Here is a 22,097-nt window from a genome sequence, read left to right on the forward strand (position 1 = left end):
GATGAGACCAAGAAATCTTTGATAAAAGCATGAAGAACATTCATTGGCATAGATGGATGTCATTTGAAGCACAACTATGGTGGTATTTTACTGATTGGTGTAGGAAGAGATCCTAATGACCAATATTTGCCTATTTCTTTTGTTGTAGTTGAGACTGAATCAAAAGATTCACGGAACTGGTTTATGAAATTGCTTCTTGAAGACATTGGAGATAGCAGATGGTGTTTCATATCTGACCAGCAAAAGGTAATACCTAGGAAAGTAGACGACCCCATCAAATATGTGCATAAATGCTATCACAGAAGCACATATGAAAAATGTTATAGTGAAGTGATCACCCCATTAAATGGCCAGAACAAGTGGCCTATAACATCTAATCCTACTATGTCGCCCCCTTTGTTCAAACGTGGCTCAGGGAGGCCCAAGAAACTATGAAGGAGAAAGCCTGATGAGGTGAACAAAAAAAGGAAAAGAACAAATACAAGCCATAAGTGCAAAACATGTTTTGAACTAGGCCACAACAAAAGGAATTACAAGAAAAATAAGCAAATTGTGCTTGTTATATCTGGAAATACTGCACAAGCCAATCAGGATTAGTATTGTGCTTGTGTTTGTGTGTACTTAATATTAAGATTGTGTAACAATCTTAATGTTTCATGCAGGGGAGGCCTGAGGGGTCTGTCAACAATGGTACAAGTAAGACTGGAACAAAGTTTAAAAAAAACCCAACCAAAGAAGACAAAAGTCAATGAGGGACCTAGTGTCAATGAGCCAGCTGTCAATGAGGCAACAATCAATGAACCAACTGTCAATGGGCTAGCTGTCAATGAGTCAACTATCAATGAGCCAGCTGTCAATCAGTCAACTTCAAGTTTGGATAAGTTTTGTGCTTAGGTTGCTGAGACTTTGGCTGCATTACTGGGGGGTGATGATGTTTTGTACATTCAACCTTTAAGTGTTAACAAATCACCTATCAAGCCAACTGAGTCAAAGCCAAGTGGTGTCAATGTTTTCTTTGGTAAACAACCAAAAGTCTTCAAAAACAAACCTTTCAAAGCCCCACAATTATCTTCACCAAAGCCAACTTGTAGTGAACCAGTGAGTATTAGAACCAAGAACAGGTACAAGAATGTTGATGTGGTAGGTGCGAAAAGACAAAGTGAAAGGCCGAAGACCCTGAAAACAAAGGATGTATCTGGCCATAGTAAAAAACCTAACGATCCTTTGGTGATAACTGAAGAGTATATCATAAAAGAATTTGTTGGTGGTGGTAGGATATAAAAAATTTGGTCAAAATTTGCAAGGGGCTAACCCAGTGAAGATGCAGTTGATGCTTAGATATTTATGTTTTGTTTATGTTTCTGTTTTGTAATGCAATGAATGGATCAATTACTATTTTGATATGGATCAACAACTATTTTGATATGTAATGAATGTAAGTACTGAATATGTAATGTAAGTCTTTGGTGAAATCTGTTTGCATTTCTATGTCAAAATTATAGATCACATTGTGTCAAAATTATATATCACATTATGTCAAAATTATAGGTCAAATAGAACCAAATTATAGATCAAATTGTGTCAAAATTATAGGTCATACTAAGTCAAATTTATAGGTCACATCATGTCAAAATTATAGTACAATGCTTAATTGAACCAAATTATAGGTCAAATTGTGTCAAAATTATAGGTCATATCAAGTCAAACTTTATAGGTCACATTATGTCAAAATTATAGTACAATGCTTAACTGAACCAAATTATAGGTCATTCCAAATTACAATTTGAAACTTACAAAATTATTTACACCAAATTATAGGTCATGACAAGTGAAGATTACAAAATCAATTACACCAAATTATAGTTCATACCTAGTGAACACTACAACATCAATTAAACATTACAAACTTAGGAGAACACCAATAGATCATTTCAACATTTACACTTCATTAACAAGTATATGTTGGCCAAAAACGAAAACACAACACAAATTGACTTCAACTTTCCCCAAAATTCCTTTGACTTAATCTTGATCTGCAACCTCTTGTTCTTCTTCCTTGAAGATTCATACAACTCCTTCAAAGTTTCAACAACTTGCATCTCTCTCACTTTGCTCTCATATTTGTTCCATTCTTCATCTACAAATTCATAATCATCATTTCCTTATGTAATACCATCATCCCAAATGAATAAATTGCAACTTTCTTCATTTTGCTAAAACGAACATCTCCAGAACATTCCCCCTTTATTCCGTTCGTTCTTGGACATGTATGATATCATACGACCATTACACCCACACCTTCTCACTGTACGGTTGCACACATTTGTCAAATGATACAATACTGATTTGCTTTGCCTTGATGAAAATGACATAATAAGGTTAGTGAAGAAGAAGACGACTGTAAGCGAAAAAGATGAATACGGTCAACAAAGAAGAAGAAGAAGAAGGGGATCTGAAAAACACGAAATGGAGAAAACCAAAGAGCCAGGACATTAGGGCTTCTGCGCTTCACTTTAATATTATACAAAAATATTTAATTTAATAAAAATCTGACGTGTCAATTAAAAAATACGCAGTTGGCATGCCACGTAAGCCTCAATTAGTAGAAACTAACGGGAAAGACTAATTTTAAAAACAGAAAAGTTTGCGAGGACCATTATTTAAAGAAAATTTTTGTAGGGACTAAAATTGAATGTTCGCATATTTATGAGGACCCCTGCCATATTTAACTAAAAAATCTATAATAATTAAAAGTCAATTGAATATAAAGTGATTTATTTTTGAATAAGTTCATGTAGAAGCGAACTAAATAAAAAATTTCAATTCAACGTAAAAATCATATTTAAACTCAATAAATATAAATTCTAACTTCAAATAAAATCAATTTTACATTTGAGAAAACAAATATTTTAAAATTATTCCAAAATCAACTCCAAAAGTACAAATCGAATAAAAAAAAGAAAGAGAAAGTGTGATCACAATGTAGATAGACTTATAGAGTCAACCTAGCTATCCTTTTTGAATGCATGTATTATTTTGTAGACTTTCAAGAGGACACATGTTTACGTTAACATTTATTTCTATCTTCTCTCACCCTTTCTCCCTAGTTAAGGAATTGATTATTTAATTCTTCACATGCATTTATAGAGAGACCAATACATGGATCCATTGTATTGCTCTTTTTATTTGGTTCAACTTTTTTTACTTTATTATATATATATATATATATGAATTAAGTTTTAAGAGATGTGGTCCTGGTTAAATGATAAGAGATTTTAATTTTTTAGCAAATGAAATATTATTTTCTCACATAAACTATAATTTTTATTTACTTTATCCTTTTCTCTCTATTTGTCTCTCTTGTTTAATATCTATTGCAGGATTTTTTTTATGCTAAATTATTCAATTAATCCATTTTCATAGATTAAAAAGTTGTATTTATATTTTCTTATTTAAAAAAGAACTTTTATTAAAATTTTCTTATTATATATTATTTTTATCATATATACAAAATAAAATATATTAAATTAAAAATAAAAGAAATTGTGTTAAGTAGAATGTTCAATTAAAAAAGTAAAAGTAATATTATATTAAAAGTTATAAGAGATAAATCATTTTGAGACAATATTTTTACCAAACTTAGTCATTATTTTAAAAAAGAGAAAAAAAAAATTCCTAACTTAAAAAATTTGTTTATGATTGTTCACTCAAGTATATAAGCCTGATTCTGAAGTACCCAATTCATTTCTCAAGATACCCTTATGGTTGTAAATTCTAGGATAAGAATAATCAATACCAAAAAATCACTGACAAAGCTGAACCACTAGAAAAGAAAGCAAAAAATTTCTACTTTGATGAGTTTTGATGAGAATAAGCCAGGTTGTGGTGAAAGTGGTAAAATCATATCAGAAGCAGATATTAATGCTTTTAGCAACGGAACAAACCATAGCAGCAGCAACAACATAACAATAATGCCTTCTGGTGCAATCTCACAACCTCGTTTATCAACTCCTACTTCTGTTAAATCCATGTTCAACTCACCTGGTCTATCTTTAGCACTTGTAAGAGATTATTGATTATTCTTGTGATACTAATATGATATTATTATTTTTGCCTAACTTTTTTCTTTTATTTGTTTTCTGGAAAAACTAAATTACAGCAAACAAATAATGGTTTGAGAAGGAATAGAGAAGAAGAAGAAGAACATGAAAGCAGATCTGGTGGTAGTGAGAACATGGATGGTGTTTCTGGTGATGATTTTGATGCTGCCGACAATCCACCAAGGAAGAAACGTTATCACCGACACACTCCTCAACAAATTCAAGAACTTGAATCGTACATATCATAATTCTCTTCATACAAAAAATCACTTTTTAAGTTAAGAAATGATGATAATTTTTTTTTTGCTTTTTGATATTTTTTAGGATGTTTAAGGAGTGTCCTCATCCTGATGAAAAACAAAGACTTGAACTCAGCAAAAGGCTTTGTTTGGAAACAAGACAAGTAAAATTTTGGTTCCAAAATAGAAGAACACAAATGAAGGTAACACTTTTAAAAAAGTTTACATTTTTGTCACTACTTTTTTCTAGTACTGATGTTTGTTTGTACCAGACTCAATTAGAACGCCATGATAATTCGCTACTTCGGCAAGCAAACGATAAGCTAAGAGCTGAGAACATGTCAATAAGAGAAGCAATGAGGAATCCAATGTGTTCAAATTGCGGCGAACCAGCTATCATTAATGAAATATCACTCGAAGAACAACATCTAAGAATCGAAAACGCGAGATTAAAAGACGAACTCGACCGAGTTTGTACGCTTGCTGGCAAGTTTCTAGGCCGTCCGATTACGTCGTTACAAAACTCAAATTTAGACATCGGTTTCGTTGGTTTGAATAATAATACTTTGCCTTTGGAACAAGATTTTGGTATATCAATGGAGAGATCCATGGTAACAAATAGTAGCAATGGAAATGGTTTTGATAGATCAATGGAGAGATCTATGTTTCTTGAACTCGCTTTATCTGCAATGGATGAGTTAGTGAAAATGGCTCAAACTAAGGAGCCTCTTTGGATTAAAAGTGTTGAAAGTGGAAGAGAAATTCTTAACCATGAGGAATATTCAAGGACAGTTGGTTCTTCTTGCATTGGTTTGAAACCAAATGGTTTTGTTTCTGAGGCTTCTAGAGAAAGTGGTGTTGTTATCATAAACAGCCTGGCTCTTGTTGAAACTTTAATGGATTCAGTAAGCTTTTTTTTTTCAACTACTTAATTCAACTTTTTTCCACTTTATTAGTTTGTATTTTTTTTTTATTGTACTAAAAACTGATTTAGTTTCTGTTGTAACAGAATCGATGGTCAGAGATGTTCCCTTGTGTGATTGCAAAAGCTTCCACAAGTGAAGTTATATCTAATGGAATAAATGGAACTAGAAATGGTGCTCTTCAACTGGTATATAAATTCTATATAAAATCATAATAGTTACTACTAATGGCACGTCCATAACAGTAATAATTTCGGTGTGAGTTTCGGAGACGGAGACGGATACAAACACATTTTTTATTTATTTTATTTACGACTAGAAATTTGTTTGTTAATTAATTAACAGATGCAAGGGGAACTTCAAGTACTTTCTCCATTGGTTCCAGTTCGTGAAGTGAATTTTCTACGTTTTTGCAAGCAACATGCAGAAGGGGTATGGGCAGTGGTTGATGTGTCCATAGATACCTTCAGAGAAACTTCTTCTGGCGGTGCACCCACTTTTCATAACTGTAGGAGACTTCCTTCTGGTTGTGTGGTTCAAGATATGCCTAATGGTTACTCTAAGGTTGGTATTTCAACTTTAACCTATGCTAATGCTACTAGTATAAAATATTCATATGGTGTTTCCATTCCAATCTTTCATGCATTCTTTGGTTGTTTTCTATAAGAATATTATTTTAATTCATGAGATTGTGTGTGACCTGGTTTGGACCATATAAACAATAGGTCAGTTAAAAAAAAATTTAATGTGGACCCTTTGAGTCAAGATAATAGACTGGATATTTTGTCTTTTTCGTATATGAGTGATTGGAATGAGTTCACTGTTCACCACACTGCAAAATATAGCAAATCTCGATGATTGTTTTTCTTTTATATTGTAAGTATGTAGCTTCTCTAAAACCCCGGATGATATGACTTTATCTAAGAGAACCATTATTTTATGTACTTGCTTGACCTCAATAAGATACCTTTGTCTGTTGTTGAGCCTATTGCCAGGCTTTTTCCAAGATTTTCTGTCCATACATTTCCATGATTCCATCCTCACTAATTCCTGATCATCATATATGAACGAGATTTCCATGAATGTCAGCTCAATTGATAAATATGCAAGGACATCAGAGATAAAAAACATATATGAACAATGACAGCAAAATTACATTATCACTAATGCGATTTTATAATGCATAGTAAATTCGAAGACGTACTAAATTTAGATTTTCTTTTAAGTCAATTATTTGTATGAATATGATGTTGTAGGTGACATGGGTGGAGCATGCTGAATACGAAGAAAACGATGTTCACCAGCTCTACAAGCCCTTGCTAAGCTTAGGCATGGGGTTTGGCGCACAACGTTGGGTTGCAACCCTCCAACGCCAATGCGAATGTCTAGCCATCTTAATGTCATCAGCACTCCCCTCTCGAGAACACTCTGGTATGTACATATGTTGAACCCTCTACGTAGATCGAAGACATAGAGGATTCAAGTACTATATAAATATCTTTACAAAAGTTGAAGTGTAGTTCTAAGAGAGTTGTGTTTGTATATTGTGCAGCAATAAGCGCGGGAGGAAGGCGAAGCATGCTAAAGCTAGCGCAACGAATGACAAACAACTTTTGCGCCGGAGTTTGTGCATCAACAATACATAAATGGAACAAGCTAAACGCAGGGAACGTGGGCGAAAACATTAGGGTTATGACACGGAAGAGTGTCAATGATCCAGGTGAGCCATCGGGGGTTGTGCTAAGCGCGGCAACCTCCGTTTGGCTACCAATTTCTCCCCTAAGAGTGTTTAATTTCCTTCGCAACGACGACCTCAGAAGCGAGTGGGACATACTCTCCAATGGCGCACCAATGCAAGAAATGGCTCACATTGCTAAAGGACATGACCATGGCAACAGTGTGTCCCTCCTAAGAGCTAGTGTATGAATATCTATCTCTTTCATCTTGAATAGTACTATTTTTATATAAAATAAAATTTATACAGAAATAAAAAACAAACAGAACTTTATGGATTACAAAAACTCAAAATGAATACTATTCTTTTTAGTTATCAAATGAATACCATAATAGAAATTAGAAAGTTAAAATTAGGTTATACTATTCTTGATTCTATTGTTGTATGATGATACTGTTTTCAAGATAAGAAGAAACGTGAATCTTGTCTTGTCGTTTAGCAATAGGATAAAAAGGTGAAATTGAGAATGAAAGGGTTGAAAATATTTGGAAGCATCTATGACGACAATTTGTAACAGAAATAGGACATCATTTGTTCAGTAAAGTTTGCGCAAAAGTCAAAATATCAAACTTTTGTCAACTTCCTATTTTTCTAACTATTATTTTACGTTAAATTTTGAAATTAAGTTCATTTTGAAAAAGAAAACAAAAAAAGTGGTACCATGGTTTGACTTATTGACTGCTCTCCAAACAGAACTTAACGAAAACGACAACAAATAAAATTCAATTAGTTTCTTAAAGTTATTTCTCTTGTTGCAGGCTATTAATTCCAGCCAGAGTAGCATGCTGATTTTACAGGAGACTTGCACAGACGCGTCAGGGTCGCTTGTTGTGTACGCGCCGGTAGATATTCCCGCGATGCATTTGGTTATGAACGGCGGTGACTCCGCTTACGTCGCGTTACTTCCGTCAGGTTTCGCTGTGTTGCCAGATGGACGTATTAGCGGGGGTGATAATCACGGCGGCGCGTCGCAGCAGAGAGAGACGGGATCTCTTTTAACGGTTGCGTTTCAGATACTTGTGAATAGTCTTCCCACGGCGAAGCTGACGGTGGAATCAGTGGAGACGGTGAATAATCTTATTTCATGTACTATTCAGAAGATAAAAGCAGCACTTCAATGTGAGAGTTAAATTGCACGCGATTTTGAGTGGAGCGTGGGAAGAACGCGAGGTGTGGAGTCAAGAACGAACCGCGCGTGGAAAAACTCTTCTAATAGTGGTGAGGATCGAGACATGGTTGGGTTTGGATGCACGAAGGAAATGTGGTGGTTCGGGTATTGACTCGGGTTCGGGTTGACCCATTCAATATGCAAAAATATATTATGTTGTGATAGTTTGTTTATTGTGATGAGATGGCGAAGTTGTTTTGTTTGCAATGCATCTTTTACTCCTAAGATTTTATTTTAGTTTCTTATTTAATAGTTATTATATTTTAATTTTTAAAATCTATTCTTTTTGATGATTTAGTCTATTATATTAATTTTTTACCCATAAATATTAGCTAAGATAGTAGGATTGAATGTCTATCATACACTTTAATTAATTTATTTTATTTTACAGTATTGAATCTTTAGAATTTATTAATTATAATGGTTATCATTAAAATTTAATATTTTTTATTTTTTTATATTTTTTTTCCTTCTTCGTCATTAGAATTTTTTACCCAAATATCCATAATTTTTAAAAAAAATTCTAAAATAATCTTGATTTCAAAAAAATTCTCAAACTATCCCATTTTTAAGAGGAGGCGTCAGACCAATTGGGGTCGGCTCCTAAAGTTAGAGAGGAGGTGCCAATTGGATTGGCTAGGGTACATGGTGCAACCAATTCAATTGACGCTCATGTGTTACTTTTGAGAAGAGACGTCAATTGGTCTGGCGCCCCTCAGTGCAAAGTGCTATTTTTTTGTTATAAATAGAGGTGTTCTGTGAATCATTTTTCCACATCTCATTTCATCATTTTGCAAACATGTTTGGTGTTCGTCACTGTTATGGAAATGTGATTTATTCGAGAGACAAACCTCAGATGTTGATGCTCTTTTGGAACATCATTACTTTCGACCAACTAAAGAGGGAGCTGGTTCGTTGGTTAGATGGAAAAATACTAGAAGGAGAAAAAATTAGAAGTATTGAGAGACTCGACAATATGTTTAGTTGGATGCGAATCAAAACTGATAAGGATGCTAGGGAAATGATGTTTGGACGAGATGACATCAGTTTGATTGTTGTAATCAGTTAGAAATATTCTATTTTAAGTTTGCTTATGTTGTAGTGATATTGGTTGTGAACCTTGTTGTAACAAAAAGTTAATGATATATAAAGGTTACAAAAATCCAATGTTACAAAAAGATTATGACTCAGATGTTGCTCCTGGTTGACGACATATACTACATAGTCTTATCATTTTATCTGTCGTATCCATTTCTGTTCTAATACGCGTGTTGTTTGGCCGTCATTTTTCCTTTCTACACATCTCGTCGTTCTGTCAAACTATGTCACCTTCATATGGAGGTCAGTATTCCTTCATTGGTAGCACTGAGAAGCTTTTGTTATACACATTCATGATGGTAATGGCCTTGTAAACATCAGACAGATGGCTGTAAGCGTCCTGGCGAGTATGTTTGCATGCCACAATGACATGGGAACAAGGAATGCGGAAGGCCTAGAACTTTCCACAATCGCACCAACTTCTGTTTAGTTTGATAGCATAGGATAAATTTGGTCTCCCCTCATTGTGGTCCATTGTTTCCTATACGCTGAAATTTTGCCTATGACGGTCAAAGACTGTTACTGCGTGTGTGCTAGCTTTGATGCTCTCCTCTTTCATCATTTTCATGCAACACTCACTGGATATTTGCCCAGACATTAACACCGCACTCCATCTTTCACCTCTGGTTGCGAAGGTAGAAGCCAATATATAATAGATTTTGATTATGTTAATTCATAGTTTTTAGGAATATTAGAATTAAGGCTTGATTTTTGATAATTAGGAACTAACATAATTTTAGATTAGGTGATTAAATTAGAAATTAGATTTAATCACTTCTTAGATTAGGTTTAGTTTCTTAATTTTCCAGAATTAATTCGTGATTGATTAACCTTGCCACGATTAATTTTTAGTCATTAAATCTCGTCATTTCTTTTTGTGGATTTTGTGTAGATTTTATATGGTTAATGGTTGTTTTTGCCATGGTTAGACCTTAGGTTAATTTTCACTCATTTGAGTTGTATAATCATAGTCATTAGATTTGATTCTTGATTTTGGATTGTGAATGCCATATTCGATTGATTTTGATCTTAATGCATGTTTAGGTAGATTTTAATTTTTAGAATTAATAATCACTTTAATTGCCCATTTAATCATTTCTTTGGTTTATGATCATATTGTAAATTGAAAATTCCATTTCAATTTAGGTGAAGAATACTTTGTATGTCTAATTCCATTTGCCATGATCATAGGATAGATCTTTGATTATTTTCTATTGATTAATCCATTACCTTTTGAACCGATTTTAACCATTGTATATCATTGCATCATTCTTACTTTATCTCATGCTAATTCGTTTGTTACCTTGTGTTGCCACATATGACTTGGAGAAGTAAGCTCACTCTTAGCTAGCCATGCTCCTAACCATTTCATTTTCATTCAATAACTTTGTATTGTTTGAAGTACCATGTCACTTGTATGCCTTAGGCATGATACATAGTTGATAGTTTGTAACTTGTATTTTACCTTCATTTCCTTTTCATTGTATTGTGTGGATTCATCCCCCATTGTGGGTCAAAATTTCCCCCTCCCCTTAATCATGTAATAGCTTAGCTTTATTGTTTTTCTAGATAGTCCACTATGCATGTTAATAATCAAAGATAAAATACAAAACGATAAACAAAGCATTTCGAAAGAAACAAAAGGTACTTGATTCAACGTCGAGTCATTTTCCAAATAAAACTCACACCATTGCAACGTGAATGCTTGATCCAACATCAAGCATTCTCCATCCACTCCAAGATCCATCATTTACATCTCTTCTCCATTCTCTTCTCAACCTTATTTTATCTCTCTCCTCCATTCTTCACTCACTATTTTCATAATAAATTCAAACACTTGATTCAACGTCAAGTTCCTTTTTCAAAACATTTTCATAACAAATTGGAATGCAAATGGGGTGTACGTGTTTGTACACAACATTCAAGTAATTGGGTTGTCGTTCGTACCTAGCCTGAGGACCCGACACTTAACCTTCCCCCTTAATACATCTAATGATTCAAACAAGTTAGATCTAGGTGCTATGAGGAAGAAAAAGAATAGTTAGGACTCCTTTGTTCTCTCCATTCCCAAGTATTTTGATCGTTGACCGTACTTAGTCAAGGGTTAGAGACGTGCCCCCCTCTAAGTTCCAACGATTAAACTTGTCAAACTTCTTTCACAACTCAAATCTCTTTTTTGGATGAAAAAGAGTGGTTAGGACAACATTGTCCTCTCAACTCCCGAGTTATTGGACCGTTGACTGTATCTAGCCAAAGGTTTAATGCTTGTCTCCATGCATAAAATCAACCCTAACAAATAAAATCATCTTTTGCCTTAGTGCACTCTTCAAAACCTTTCAATAAGGACGTGTTACTTCCGTTCTACTATGAACGAAGCTTAAGCCTCCATGTGTGAGCAAGTAATGTTTAACTGCTAGAGTGCGAACCAAGCGTATCCATTTTACCGCAAACAAGCAAATACTTTCCGCTCCCATGACAGAGTATACAAGCAAGTGAACAGTGGCACGCGAACGTCAATACTGTTCAATAAAAACAACCAAACAAATACGCCATTTTTGAGCCGAACTACGAAGCTCTGACTTCCCTATTGCACGTATGGGGATACGTAGGCACGAGGGCCCAAATCTTTGGCGAGCACACTAAATTAAAACTTATTTTCTCCCCCATCTTATTCTCTCATCACATTCTCGATAGCAAGCGACATACAGATAAATAAACATCCATACGCATTTGATACGAGCAAGTGGTTCCCATGGAATATCATGGATGTGAGGGGTGCTAATACCTTCCCTTTGCATAATCGACTTCCGAATCCGCTTTTGGTTGCGAGACCGTTTCTCTCATTTGGGGTTTTATCGCTATTTTCCCTTTCCTTTGGAATAAATAAAATCCGGTGGCGACTCTGTATTTTTCACGGCGCTTCACACCCAACGATCATTCAACCCCAACCACCCCTCCTCTTACCATAGCCAAGAAACCCAAACCTCACAAAACCAAAACCTCCAACAACCCTATCTCTACCAAACACCCCAACAACCTTTCCAACCTTTCCTCGACGCATCATTCACACCCATGTCTCCCTTCAACCGTCCTGGTCACCCACCAATGAGTCAAACACAATCCAACTACTCTGGCATGGGTCATGAACTCAGCTACGACGGTACACACTCGATGCATACTGAAGACTATGCTGACTTGTCTGACTACCTCAATAGGCCATCTCTTGTAGTTGGTAGTGACGCTTCTGGCCTCTCAGATGCTCAAACACCAATAGTGAATCATCAACGTGGGTTAGGGTCACGGATTAGGGTAGCTAGGGGATGTGGGACCGGAGGTCGGTTAGGTGATCCCGGTCATCACCATTAGGCTTTTTTGTGTAAACGGAAAATTTTATTAATATGAATAGGTCTTATTTCAAAATCATGTATCACGTAGACCATTTAGCAAAAAAAATTATATTTTACACTGAGGTGTCAATCCAATTGGCGTCTTCTTTGTAAAAATACACATGGACGCCAATTGGATTGGCTAAGGCATGTGCCATAGCTAATCCAATTGGCGCCTCAATTCAATTTTTAAGAAGAGTCGTCAATTGAATTGACGCATCCTCCTAAAAGTGAGGTAGTTTGAGATTTTTTTTAAACCAGAGATATTTTGAAAATTTTCTTAAAAAATTGGGTTATTTTTTTAAAAAAATTCTTAGATATTTATTTATAAAAAAAATTGGTTATTTGAATAAAAGTTTCTCCATTAGAATCATCTTCTAAAACCCATGCATAAATATTTATTCAATGCTTCTACTGATGCACTTTTTCGCCGTCTCTGAATGCAAGCACCGATGAAAGAACGGTGCTACAAGTCGTTATGCATAAGCTGGGATCCAAAGTTCCGGTCTTTTCTCACAACCCATTCAACCTTATATCATCTCTCCGTTGTATACACACTGCCGTTGCTGCTTCCTATCAGTCTATCTACCATTCCAATCAGCTCCTTAATGGGTTGTCAAAATCTGGTCGAGTTGACGATGCACGGAAACTGTTTGACAAAATGTCTCAAAAGGATGAATATTCTTGGAACACCATGATATCTGGCTATGTTAATGTGGGAAGACTAGTTGAAGCAAGAGAACTTTTTGATGGGTTTTCATGTAGGAGTTCCATCACATGGTCCTCTCTTATATCCGGGTATTGTAAATTTGGGTGTAAAGCTGAAGGTTTTGATTTGTTTAGGTCAATGAGGTTGGAGGGTCATAAACCTACTCAGTTCACTTTAGGAAGTGTTCTCAGGGTGTGTTCATCATTGGGTTTGATCCAAACGGGGGAAATGATTCATGGGTATGTTGTAAAGAATGGATTTGAATCCAATGTGTATGTTGTTACTGGACTTGTTGACATGTATGCAAAATGCAAGTGTATTTCAGAAGCTGAGTTTCTTTTCAAGGGGTTGTCATTTGATAGGAAAAACCATGTCCTGTGGACTGCTATGGTTACTGGTTATGCTCAAAATGGTGATGGTCGTAAAGCTGTTGATTTTTTTCGTTACATGCGTGCACAAGGGGTGGAATCAAATCAGTATACCTTTCCAACAATATTGACAGCATGTTCTTCTGTTTTAGCTCATTGTTTTGGTGAACAGGTGCATGGTTGCATTGTAAGAAGTGGTTTTGGATGCAATGTTTATGTTCAAAGTGCATTGATTGATATGTATGCAAAATGTGGAGATTTAAACAGTGCAAGGACAGTGTTAGAAACTATGGAGGATGATGACATTGTTTCATGGAACTCCTTGATTGTTGGGTTTGTAAGACATGGGTTTGAACAGGAAGCTCTACTCTTATTCAAAAATATGCATGGAAGAAATATGAAGATTGATGATTATACATTCCCGTCAATCCTGAATTGTTGCGTTGAAGGTAGTATAGATCCGAGATCTGTTCACAGTTTGATAATCAAAACTGGATTTGAGAATTATAAACTTGTTAGCAATGCTCTTGTTGACATGTATGCCAAAACTAGGGACATGAATTGTGCATACACAGTGTTCAAAAATATGCTTGAGAAAGATGTCATCTCCTGGACCTCCCTTGTCACAGGTTATGCACAAAATGGCTCCCATGAAGAATCATTGAAGATTTTTTGTGACATGAGAGTCGCGGGGGTAAATCCAGACCAATTTATTGTTGCAAGTATTTTGAGTGCCTGTGCAGAACTCACTCTGCTAGAGTTCGGTAAACAGGTGCATTCAGACTTCATTAAATCAGGCCTTTGGTCATCACGGTCAGTGAATAATTCTCTTGTAGCCATGTATGCCAAATGCGGATGCCTAGATGACGCTGATACCATTTTTGTTTCAATGGAAGTTAAAGATGTAATTACATGGACAGCTCTTATTGTTGGCTATGCACAAAATGGCAAGGGAAGAGACTCCTTAAGATTTTATGATGCCATGGTTTCAAGTGACACAAAACCAGATTTTATCACATTTATAGGATTATTATTTGCTTGTAGCCATGCTGGTCTTGTGGATGAAGGTCGCAGATATTTTCAACAGATGAACAAGGTTTATGGAATAAAACCTGGCCCTGAACACTATGCCTGCATGATTGATCTTTTCGGACGATCAGGAAAACTAGACGAGGCAAAAGAATTACTAGCTCAAATGGATGTGAAACCAGATGCAACTGTATGGAAATCACTCCTCGCTGCTTGTAGAGTGCATGGAAACTTAGAGTTGGGAGAAAGGGCAGCTACAAATCTTTTCGAGTTGGAACCTAACAATGCTATGCCTTATGTTCTGCTGTCTAACATGTATTCTGCTGCTCATAAATGGGATGATGCTGCGAAAATTCGTAAGTTAATGAAATCAAAAGGAATAGTAAAGGAGCCTGGATGCAGTTGGTTGGAGATAAACAGCAGGGTGCATAACTTCATTTCTGATGATAGAGGACATCCAAGGGAGGCTGAAATTTATTCCAAGATTGAAGAAATTATAGTAAGAATTAAAGAAGCAGGTTATGTACCAGATATGAATTTTTCTTTGCATGACATGGATAAAGAGGGAAAGGAAGTTGGTCTTGCTTATCACAGTGAGAAACTGGCTGTTGCTTTTGGATTATTAGCTGCTCCACCAAGTGCACCAATCAGGATATTTAAGAATCTTCGAGTTTGTGGAGATTGTCATTCTGCTATGAAATATATATCAAGAGTTTTCACTCGCCATATAATCTTGAGGGATTCAAATTGTTTTCATCATTTTAGAGAAGGAGAATGTTCTTGTGGGGATTATTGGTAGGAATTTTTTTTCTTAACAAACTTCATACAAGTAGTCCTCTAGTTTCATGGGGAATTATAACACACGACATTTCAAGCTTTCGGGGCACAATTATACAAAATCCCTTGTTTCTCTTGTACTATAAAGAATCAATTCTTTTTTTAATGTATAAGAAATTGACATTTTTCCAGAAAGTTAAGAACTTGTTTGATGCCTAAATTGTTCAGGGATGGAGAATGATGCACGACTACATTATTTAATTGAATTGTAAATTATGAGCTGAAATTGTTTAGATCAATGATATCCAGCAGCACAACCACTGTATCAATTAGCAGAGAATATCATCTTAACTATGAAAACAACAATTCTGGTTTTCATAATTTGACAATAAAGTGGTTTATCTTAAATATGGAGTAACCGTCGCCCTTATGAAGTGGAGGTTGAAAATTACTTGCAAAACACTCCAGTATTCTTGGGTGGCTCAAAAGAATTACTGGAAAATGATCCATTCTCAATATGTAACATCCACTGAGAATGTTATGAAAAAGTGCTTACAAGTCATCAAATTTATATAGAGATTAAGTTCTTCTAGAACTGTAGTTTAACATGACTTAGCAGTTAGCAGAACCAAGAGAGAAGCTTGTGGAAAACTATGACTTAGCAGTTAGCAGAACCAAGAGAGAAGCTTGTGGAAAACTATAAATAAAAAAACAAGATGCCTACTCATTTGATTGATGATTCCACATAGTCCACTTTGAGGAACAAACAAGCTGGAACTATATGAAGCATGATTAAAAGAATTGTATGAACTCATTATCTTATAAAAAATTGAGGCATACATCAATCATAAACTACTTAAAAAATGGTCGTAACCCTTTAGCAGCACTCTCCTACATCATCCATGTGATTGTCATCTGCAGGTCTTTGATAAAGAGGTTGCATGGTTTGAGGTTCAATTGAGTTGTATAGTCACGATTGTGCGGGTTGGACAGACAGCAGAGACCTAGCGAAGGTAGCATTGCTGGCCTGGTTATCTATTAATCCAAAAACCAATTTACAATGCCAGAGCAAAAAAATCAACTCCTTGCATGCTCAGGAATGAGACGCCGACGTAACTCATCGGGTGCGCCTGCCAACTCTGCAACATTTTTTATTTAATTATGTTAGCAGTCACACAATTTGAATTGATCAATCATGTTTAGTTTATCGACATGTTACCTTGAGCTGTGAAATCGAACAAAGGAGGAAGTTCTTGCCCATTTGGTAATCGTACATTTGGGTCCCGAAGATCGTCAAAGAAGGAATGTGCACATGCATCCAACTGTAAACAAAATATAATCATCACTTCTGTTCAATACAAACTAAACAGGACTGTACTGTGACTGAATAAACGATGAAGCTTTCTTACAGCAGTGCAACGTAGATTTGGCGAATACTGAAGCATCCTCGATACAAGATCCACAGCTTCAGATGGCATACTTTTGTGAAAGATCTGGATATTACATAAGTATTAATATTTATCGATTACGAATCATAAAATTTCAGAGGAAATTAGGGTGTAATGAGCTACTAACCTTGTGCCATGGGTGAGCTTTAATCTGAGGAAATTTGAATTCAGTGTAATTTGGATTCATGCACTTTATTTCTTCTCGGGTCGGTGTTCCCAAGATCTGTAGTACATAATTACACTCAGATTGAAGATCAAAACAAAAAGAAAGCAACTTTCAAGAAGAAGCCGATAAAGCAAGGAGACCGAGACACAAAAATTTACCTTAATGATCTCTACCAACTGATCAACCCCACTCTCTCCAGGAAACAATGGCTGCAAATAACATAACTTAGTCAATATAAGAATCCATCTAACAATATGTCATATTCTAAATTAATGTATACATATATACACACGCTCGAAAAATTCTCACCTGTCCTAGAAGAAGCTCAGCCAAAACACAGCCAGCAGACCAAACATCAATAGCAGTTGTGTACTCCGTTGCGCCAAATATAAGTTCAGGAGCTCTATAATACCGCGAGCATATGTACGATATGTTGGGTTCACCAGGCATCTAAAAGATCAACAATATCATAAGGTCGTGCATATACAATCATTAAATTTTCAACTTGATAAAGAGGAAAGAAAAACGAAACTTACCAACATTTTCGCACTCCCAAAATCACATATCTTTAACCGATGACTCGTCGGATTAACCTGTGATGTGCATTCACATCGCATTTAGCATTTCCTAAAATACAAAATATACGCTTCCAAGACAAGAAAACTTGAAAGATAAAAAGGAATTCATACCAATAGATTTTGAGGTTTGATGTCACGGTGACAGACTCCAACCACATGGTGCATGTAATTTAAACCGCGGCATATCTGCAAAAGAGATTTTACCATGATCAATCAATAACATTATAGACGAAGCTCATAACCAACACAACTATAATAAATGATAATTATCGACTAAATTTCTAGATTACCTGATAAGTATATAGTTGGACGTAGAGTATAGGCATGTGTTGGTGCATCCTGACATAGTGCTTTGAAACTCTGTACACAGTTTCAGGTACATACTCCAACACTAAGTTAAGGTACACCTCTTCTTTTTCAGCCGTCGAGTAGAAACAATGCTTTAGTTTAAGAACATTAGTATGTTCAAGCATACGCATAACTTGGAGTTCCCTATTTTTGTATCTCTTGTCTTGTAAGACTTTCTTAATCGCAACGGCTTCACCAGTTTCAACACACTTAGCCTACAGTAAATTCAACGCAACGAAATAAGCAGAGAATAACTTGACAATTCCAAAAGAAGCAATGTTAAAGGGAATAGAAATACCTGATAAACAACACCAAAAGAACCGGTACCAACTACACGTTCTGCCATGTATGAGATTATCTGAGAGAAGCAAAAATGGAGTTATTGAATGTACCATACTGTAAGAGTATAGAGTGAAATAGATAATAAGGAACTGATCAGAAAAATACCCGCTTTGGTTGTCCGTCTCGACCACCAATAGAAGTTGTAATTATTTGACCGGTTTCCGTTCCGTTTCCGTTCACAACAGTTGCCTCCATGTCCTGAACACAGAAAATCAATTACAAAGCTCAATAATTGATTGCTTCCAAAAGAGCCTCCACTCATGAATATAGATAGAAACATCACAAGAAAATAGAAAAAAAATGAATGACAATAAATACCTTTTCTTTGTTGTTTTTGCTTTTATCATCTTTAATTTTCATTTCAAGTAATTCTTTTGGTAGCTGATCATAACCCGACTTCTCAGTTTTAGAAACCGCAGAAACAGTAGTATTACATTTACTAGACGTATCTTCTTGTGACGCATCTACATACTTATCCCGATTATTTTCACTTCCCTCAACACGATTTGTTTCCTCGTTTTCTTTTCCTTCAGTCCCTTGATCGAACTTGGCTCTTTTTGTAGTAGAATCACCTCCCTAAAAAGAAACCGTTAGAATTAACACATCTTTTTTATTGAAAACTTGGTATGCAGCCTTGAGATCGACTAATCCAAAAGGACCAATCCCGTCGTCCGCTAGACGGGGCCCTGAATGGAATGTTCCAACACAGAGATTGCTAGCACCTAGCAAGATTCGAACATGAGACCTTGAGAGATCCTAAGCCTTCAATAGGCCAACCTCTCGTTAACTAACAAATCTTGTAAACGCAGGTGTGTGAAATCACAAATCACAATTAACATATTAACAAACAAACAAACAAGCAAAACATAATGTACATTATACAATCATTATCATCTTATTTTGGCAAGGGTACACTTTCAACAACACAATCATGATAAATCACACAAAAACACACAAAACCACATCTCAAAAACAAAACAATAAAAAGTGGTCACAAAAACCACAAGCTCCATAACAAAAGGGAAAATCATCTACAGATGTAAGAAACATCAGCAAATAGGTGCAAAAACAGAAAACAAAACACAAGATCCAAATTAAGGAACTATTTAAATAAATAATAACAAACATAACAAGATTATAAAAAATAATAATAATGAATCCTCAAATATACTTGAGGTTAAACTTACAGGATCTGATGAAATAGAGGTTCTCCCAGAAGCAATGCTTTTCAACCTTCTCATCATATTCATACTTGTTTATTCCAACCCAAACAACCCAACTCAATAACCCACTAAAAATACCCACAAATCAAACCTCAGTTTTTTTATGAAAAACAAAAGAGAGAAACACAAAAACGAGAGAGAGAAAGCTTCTTTTCTCTCTCTCTCTCTCTTCCCTCTACCCTGATTCAGTTCCCTGCAAAGAACAACAACAAGAAATGGAAGAGAAGAGAAGAGAAAAATGACGTGAAATGAAGAAAAAAAACTACAGAAAACACAAATCTAATGAACCCTTTTTTCTCTCTCTATCTAAAAAATGTGTGACAGGTGTTTGTTAGAATTTGAATGGTCAAACATAAATCCATCAATTCCAATCATTCTAAGCTTCAAAGTTTGTACCTTAGTCAAAGGAAAGATATTGACCGTTGATAAGAATAGACGGTCAAGATCTTCTAGTTTTGTAAGAAAATGTTGGTACTAGTTGTTTTGTTTTATTGTTAAGAAAAAGGATCATAAGACAGAGATGTGAGAGATAAACGGAATATTCGAGGGTGTTAGATTAATGTTAATACGATGATGAATCATATGCGACATTTTAGGATAATAGATAACGTAGAAACGTTTAATACTTTACGTGAAAATGAAACAATAACCAAATGTGCTAGAGTTTAGGTTAATCTTCACGGTTTCAATTTTCATTCTAATTGTATTTAATGTCCACAATTGAAATTTTGACCAAAACTTTTTTGATAAATTTTGAATAGAATTTCCTACAAGAGTACTACTAGTTTTTATTTTTAAGAAACGGAGTATCTTTTACGCGTAATTATAGAGACTAATCTTTCGAGTTGAATAAAACCGTAATGAATTACAAAGTTCTCTTTCAAAAAAAATTTAACATTATTTATTGGAATGTAGAGTAGTAAAATGAGTGAAGGTGTGTGGTCGGTTAGTTATGGTACATGTTAAGGTGAATTCACAACACCCTTTCAAGTCATGCTCAACAAGCAATCAAATTATGCAGCAATCAAAATATTTGGGTGCGCCTGCTACCCGCACATGAGACCCTACAACAAGAATAAATTGGAGCTCAGAAGTTCTTAATGTCTCTATCTTGATGTATCCCCACTCACAAAGGCCACAAATGTTTCAATATGGAAGATAAAATCTTCATCTCAAAAGATGTGGTTTTTAATGAAACTGGATTTCCTTGCACATCAAACTTCTCTCCATCTTTTAGCAATCATAAGCCATCTAATGGTTCATCACTTAGGATACATCCTAATTGTGGTAATCATACTAACAATGTGCAAACAACTCAAAATACTATCCTGCCTCCTTCCACAAATAATTTTTCTCATTCTCCTCTCCAAGAACCACATACAAGCACCTCTCATGTGTCTGAAACAACTTCTCCTATGTCCCATGACTCACCCTCATCGGGCATACCTCAGATATCAGATGACACACCTATGTCTAGTGTACCACAACCATCTGATACAACTGACTTACCTACTCTTAGCCATCACAAGCTAGCACATCCAACTGGAATGTGTCTAGCTTAGGCATAATATCATCCTCCATTCACATACAAACATCTCAACCTCAAGCTCCTCTCACTATAAATAACCATGCATGCTCACCCAGTCTAAAACAGGAAAGTCCAAACCCAAAGTGTTTGTGGTGCATTCTAAACCAACCTCCATTAAACAAGATCTAACTGATCCTCTGCGGCTTCAAGCCATGAAAGCTGATAATGATTCACTCATTTAGAATAATACGTGAGAGCTTACATCATTACTATCAGATAGGAAACCAATTGGCTGTAAGTGGGTATTTAAGGTAAAGGAGATTGCAAATGGAATACAATAGATGGGTGCTAATGATGCCTTTTTGAATGAGGAAAGCATGAAAGGAGCATACTTACCTTGGCTATTTCATGCAACTGGGAAATACAACAGGTGGATGTTAATAATGCCTTTTTGAATGATGACCTGTAAGAGAAAGTGTATATGCAACAACCACCAGGTTTTCTTGATACTGACGGAATCTTAGAATGCAAGCTCAAAAAGGCAATTTATGGCCTGAAACAGGCTCCACGCGAATGGTATGAAAAGTTCCACCAGGCCTTGATTCAGTTTAGCTTTATCTCGAGTTAATATGATCACTCACTTTTCATTTATCATCATCATAATGTTACAATGTACGCTTTGTTCTATATGGATGATATTCTACTTACATGGTCCTCACCTTCATTGTTGCACAAACTTATCAAAAAATTGCATACAACCTTTGCTCTCAAGAAGTTTGGCACGCCAAAGTGTTTGTTAGAACAAGATTTAGTTTTGCATTTGGCCTTTAGTTTTGATGATAACAATGCATTATTTCTTATAGAACAATTTTATACACTAATGGTTTTTATCTAGTGTGTAGCTTTTTCTAATAGGTTTTGACTCTAAAGCA

General features: G+C 35.4%; 3 protein-coding genes across 3 annotated transcripts; 2 read left to right on the top strand and 1 right to left on the bottom strand.

The window, feature by feature from the left end:
- Positions 1-3,738: 3,738 nt before the first annotated feature.
- Positions 3,739-8,390, top strand: LOC127127163 (homeobox-leucine zipper protein ANTHOCYANINLESS 2). Its single transcript, XM_051056293.1, has 9 exons — positions 3,739-4,061; positions 4,160-4,335; positions 4,425-4,542; positions 4,612-5,244; positions 5,349-5,450; positions 5,608-5,826; positions 6,519-6,693; positions 6,815-7,182; positions 7,756-8,390. The coding sequence occupies exons 1-9, from the start codon at positions 3,855-3,857 to the stop codon at positions 8,125-8,127; spliced, it is 2,370 nt and encodes a 789-aa protein (XP_050912250.1). The 5' UTR covers positions 3,739-3,854; the 3' UTR covers positions 8,128-8,390.
- A 4,629-nt stretch (positions 8,391-13,019) lies between these two features.
- LOC127127164 (pentatricopeptide repeat-containing protein At2g03880, mitochondrial) lies at positions 13,020-15,752 on the top strand. The gene has a single exon (XM_051056294.1). The coding sequence runs from the start codon at positions 13,128-13,130 to the stop codon at positions 15,552-15,554; it is 2,427 nt and encodes an 808-aa protein (XP_050912251.1). The 5' UTR covers positions 13,020-13,127; the 3' UTR covers positions 15,555-15,752.
- Positions 15,753-16,236: 484 nt separating this feature from the next.
- Positions 16,237-19,980, bottom strand: LOC127127165 (shaggy-related protein kinase theta). Its single transcript, XM_051056295.1, has 13 exons — positions 19,602-19,980; positions 18,733-18,990; positions 18,520-18,612; positions 18,371-18,430; positions 18,015-18,287; positions 17,836-17,910; positions 17,683-17,739; positions 17,456-17,596; positions 17,305-17,355; positions 17,108-17,203; positions 16,942-17,025; positions 16,752-16,854; positions 16,237-16,671 (listed from the first exon to the last, which is right to left on the bottom strand). The coding sequence occupies exons 1-13, from the start codon at positions 19,662-19,664 to the stop codon at positions 16,610-16,612; spliced, it is 1,416 nt and encodes a 471-aa protein (XP_050912252.1). The 5' UTR covers positions 19,665-19,980; the 3' UTR covers positions 16,237-16,609.
- Between the last annotated feature and the right edge of the window lie 2,117 nt (positions 19,981-22,097).

Source organism: Lathyrus oleraceus, chromosome 3 (genome assembly GCF_024323335.1).
Source record: "Lathyrus oleraceus cultivar Zhongwan6 chromosome 3, CAAS_Psat_ZW6_1.0, whole genome shotgun sequence".
NCBI lineage: Eukaryota > Viridiplantae > Streptophyta > Magnoliopsida > Fabales > Fabaceae > Lathyrus > Lathyrus oleraceus.

What these genes read in the sequence shown, in the direction of transcription:
- LOC127127163 (XM_051056293.1), top strand. Translation starts at nt 3,855, where the DNA reads ATGAGTTTTGATGAGAATAAGCCAGGTTGTGGTGAAAGTGGTAAAATC. An exon ending in TTGAAACTTTAATGGATTCA is followed by an intron (nt 5,245 to 5,348) that starts GTAAGCTTTTTT and finishes CTGTTGTAACAG; the next exon opens with AATCGATGGTCAGAGATGTT. An exon ending in TGTCCCTCCTAAGAGCTAGT is followed by an intron (nt 7,183 to 7,755) that starts GTATGAATATCT and finishes CTCTTGTTGCAG; the next exon opens with GCTATTAATTCCAGCCAGAG.
- LOC127127164 (XM_051056294.1), top strand. Translation starts at nt 13,128, where the DNA reads ATGCATAAGCTGGGATCCAAAGTTCCGGTCTTTTCTCACAACCCATTC.
- LOC127127165 (XM_051056295.1), bottom strand. Translation starts at nt 19,664, where the DNA reads ATGAATATGATGAGAAGGTTGAAAAGCATTGCTTCTGGGAGAACCTCT. An exon ending in TCCAACTATATACTTATCAG is followed by an intron (nt 17,911 to 18,014) that starts GTAATCTAGAAA and finishes TCTCTTTTGCAG; the next exon opens with ATATGCCGCGGTTTAAATTA. An exon ending in CTGAGCTTCTTCTAGGACAG is followed by an intron (nt 17,356 to 17,455) that starts GTGAGAATTTTT and finishes TGTTATTTGCAG; the next exon opens with CCATTGTTTCCTGGAGAGAG.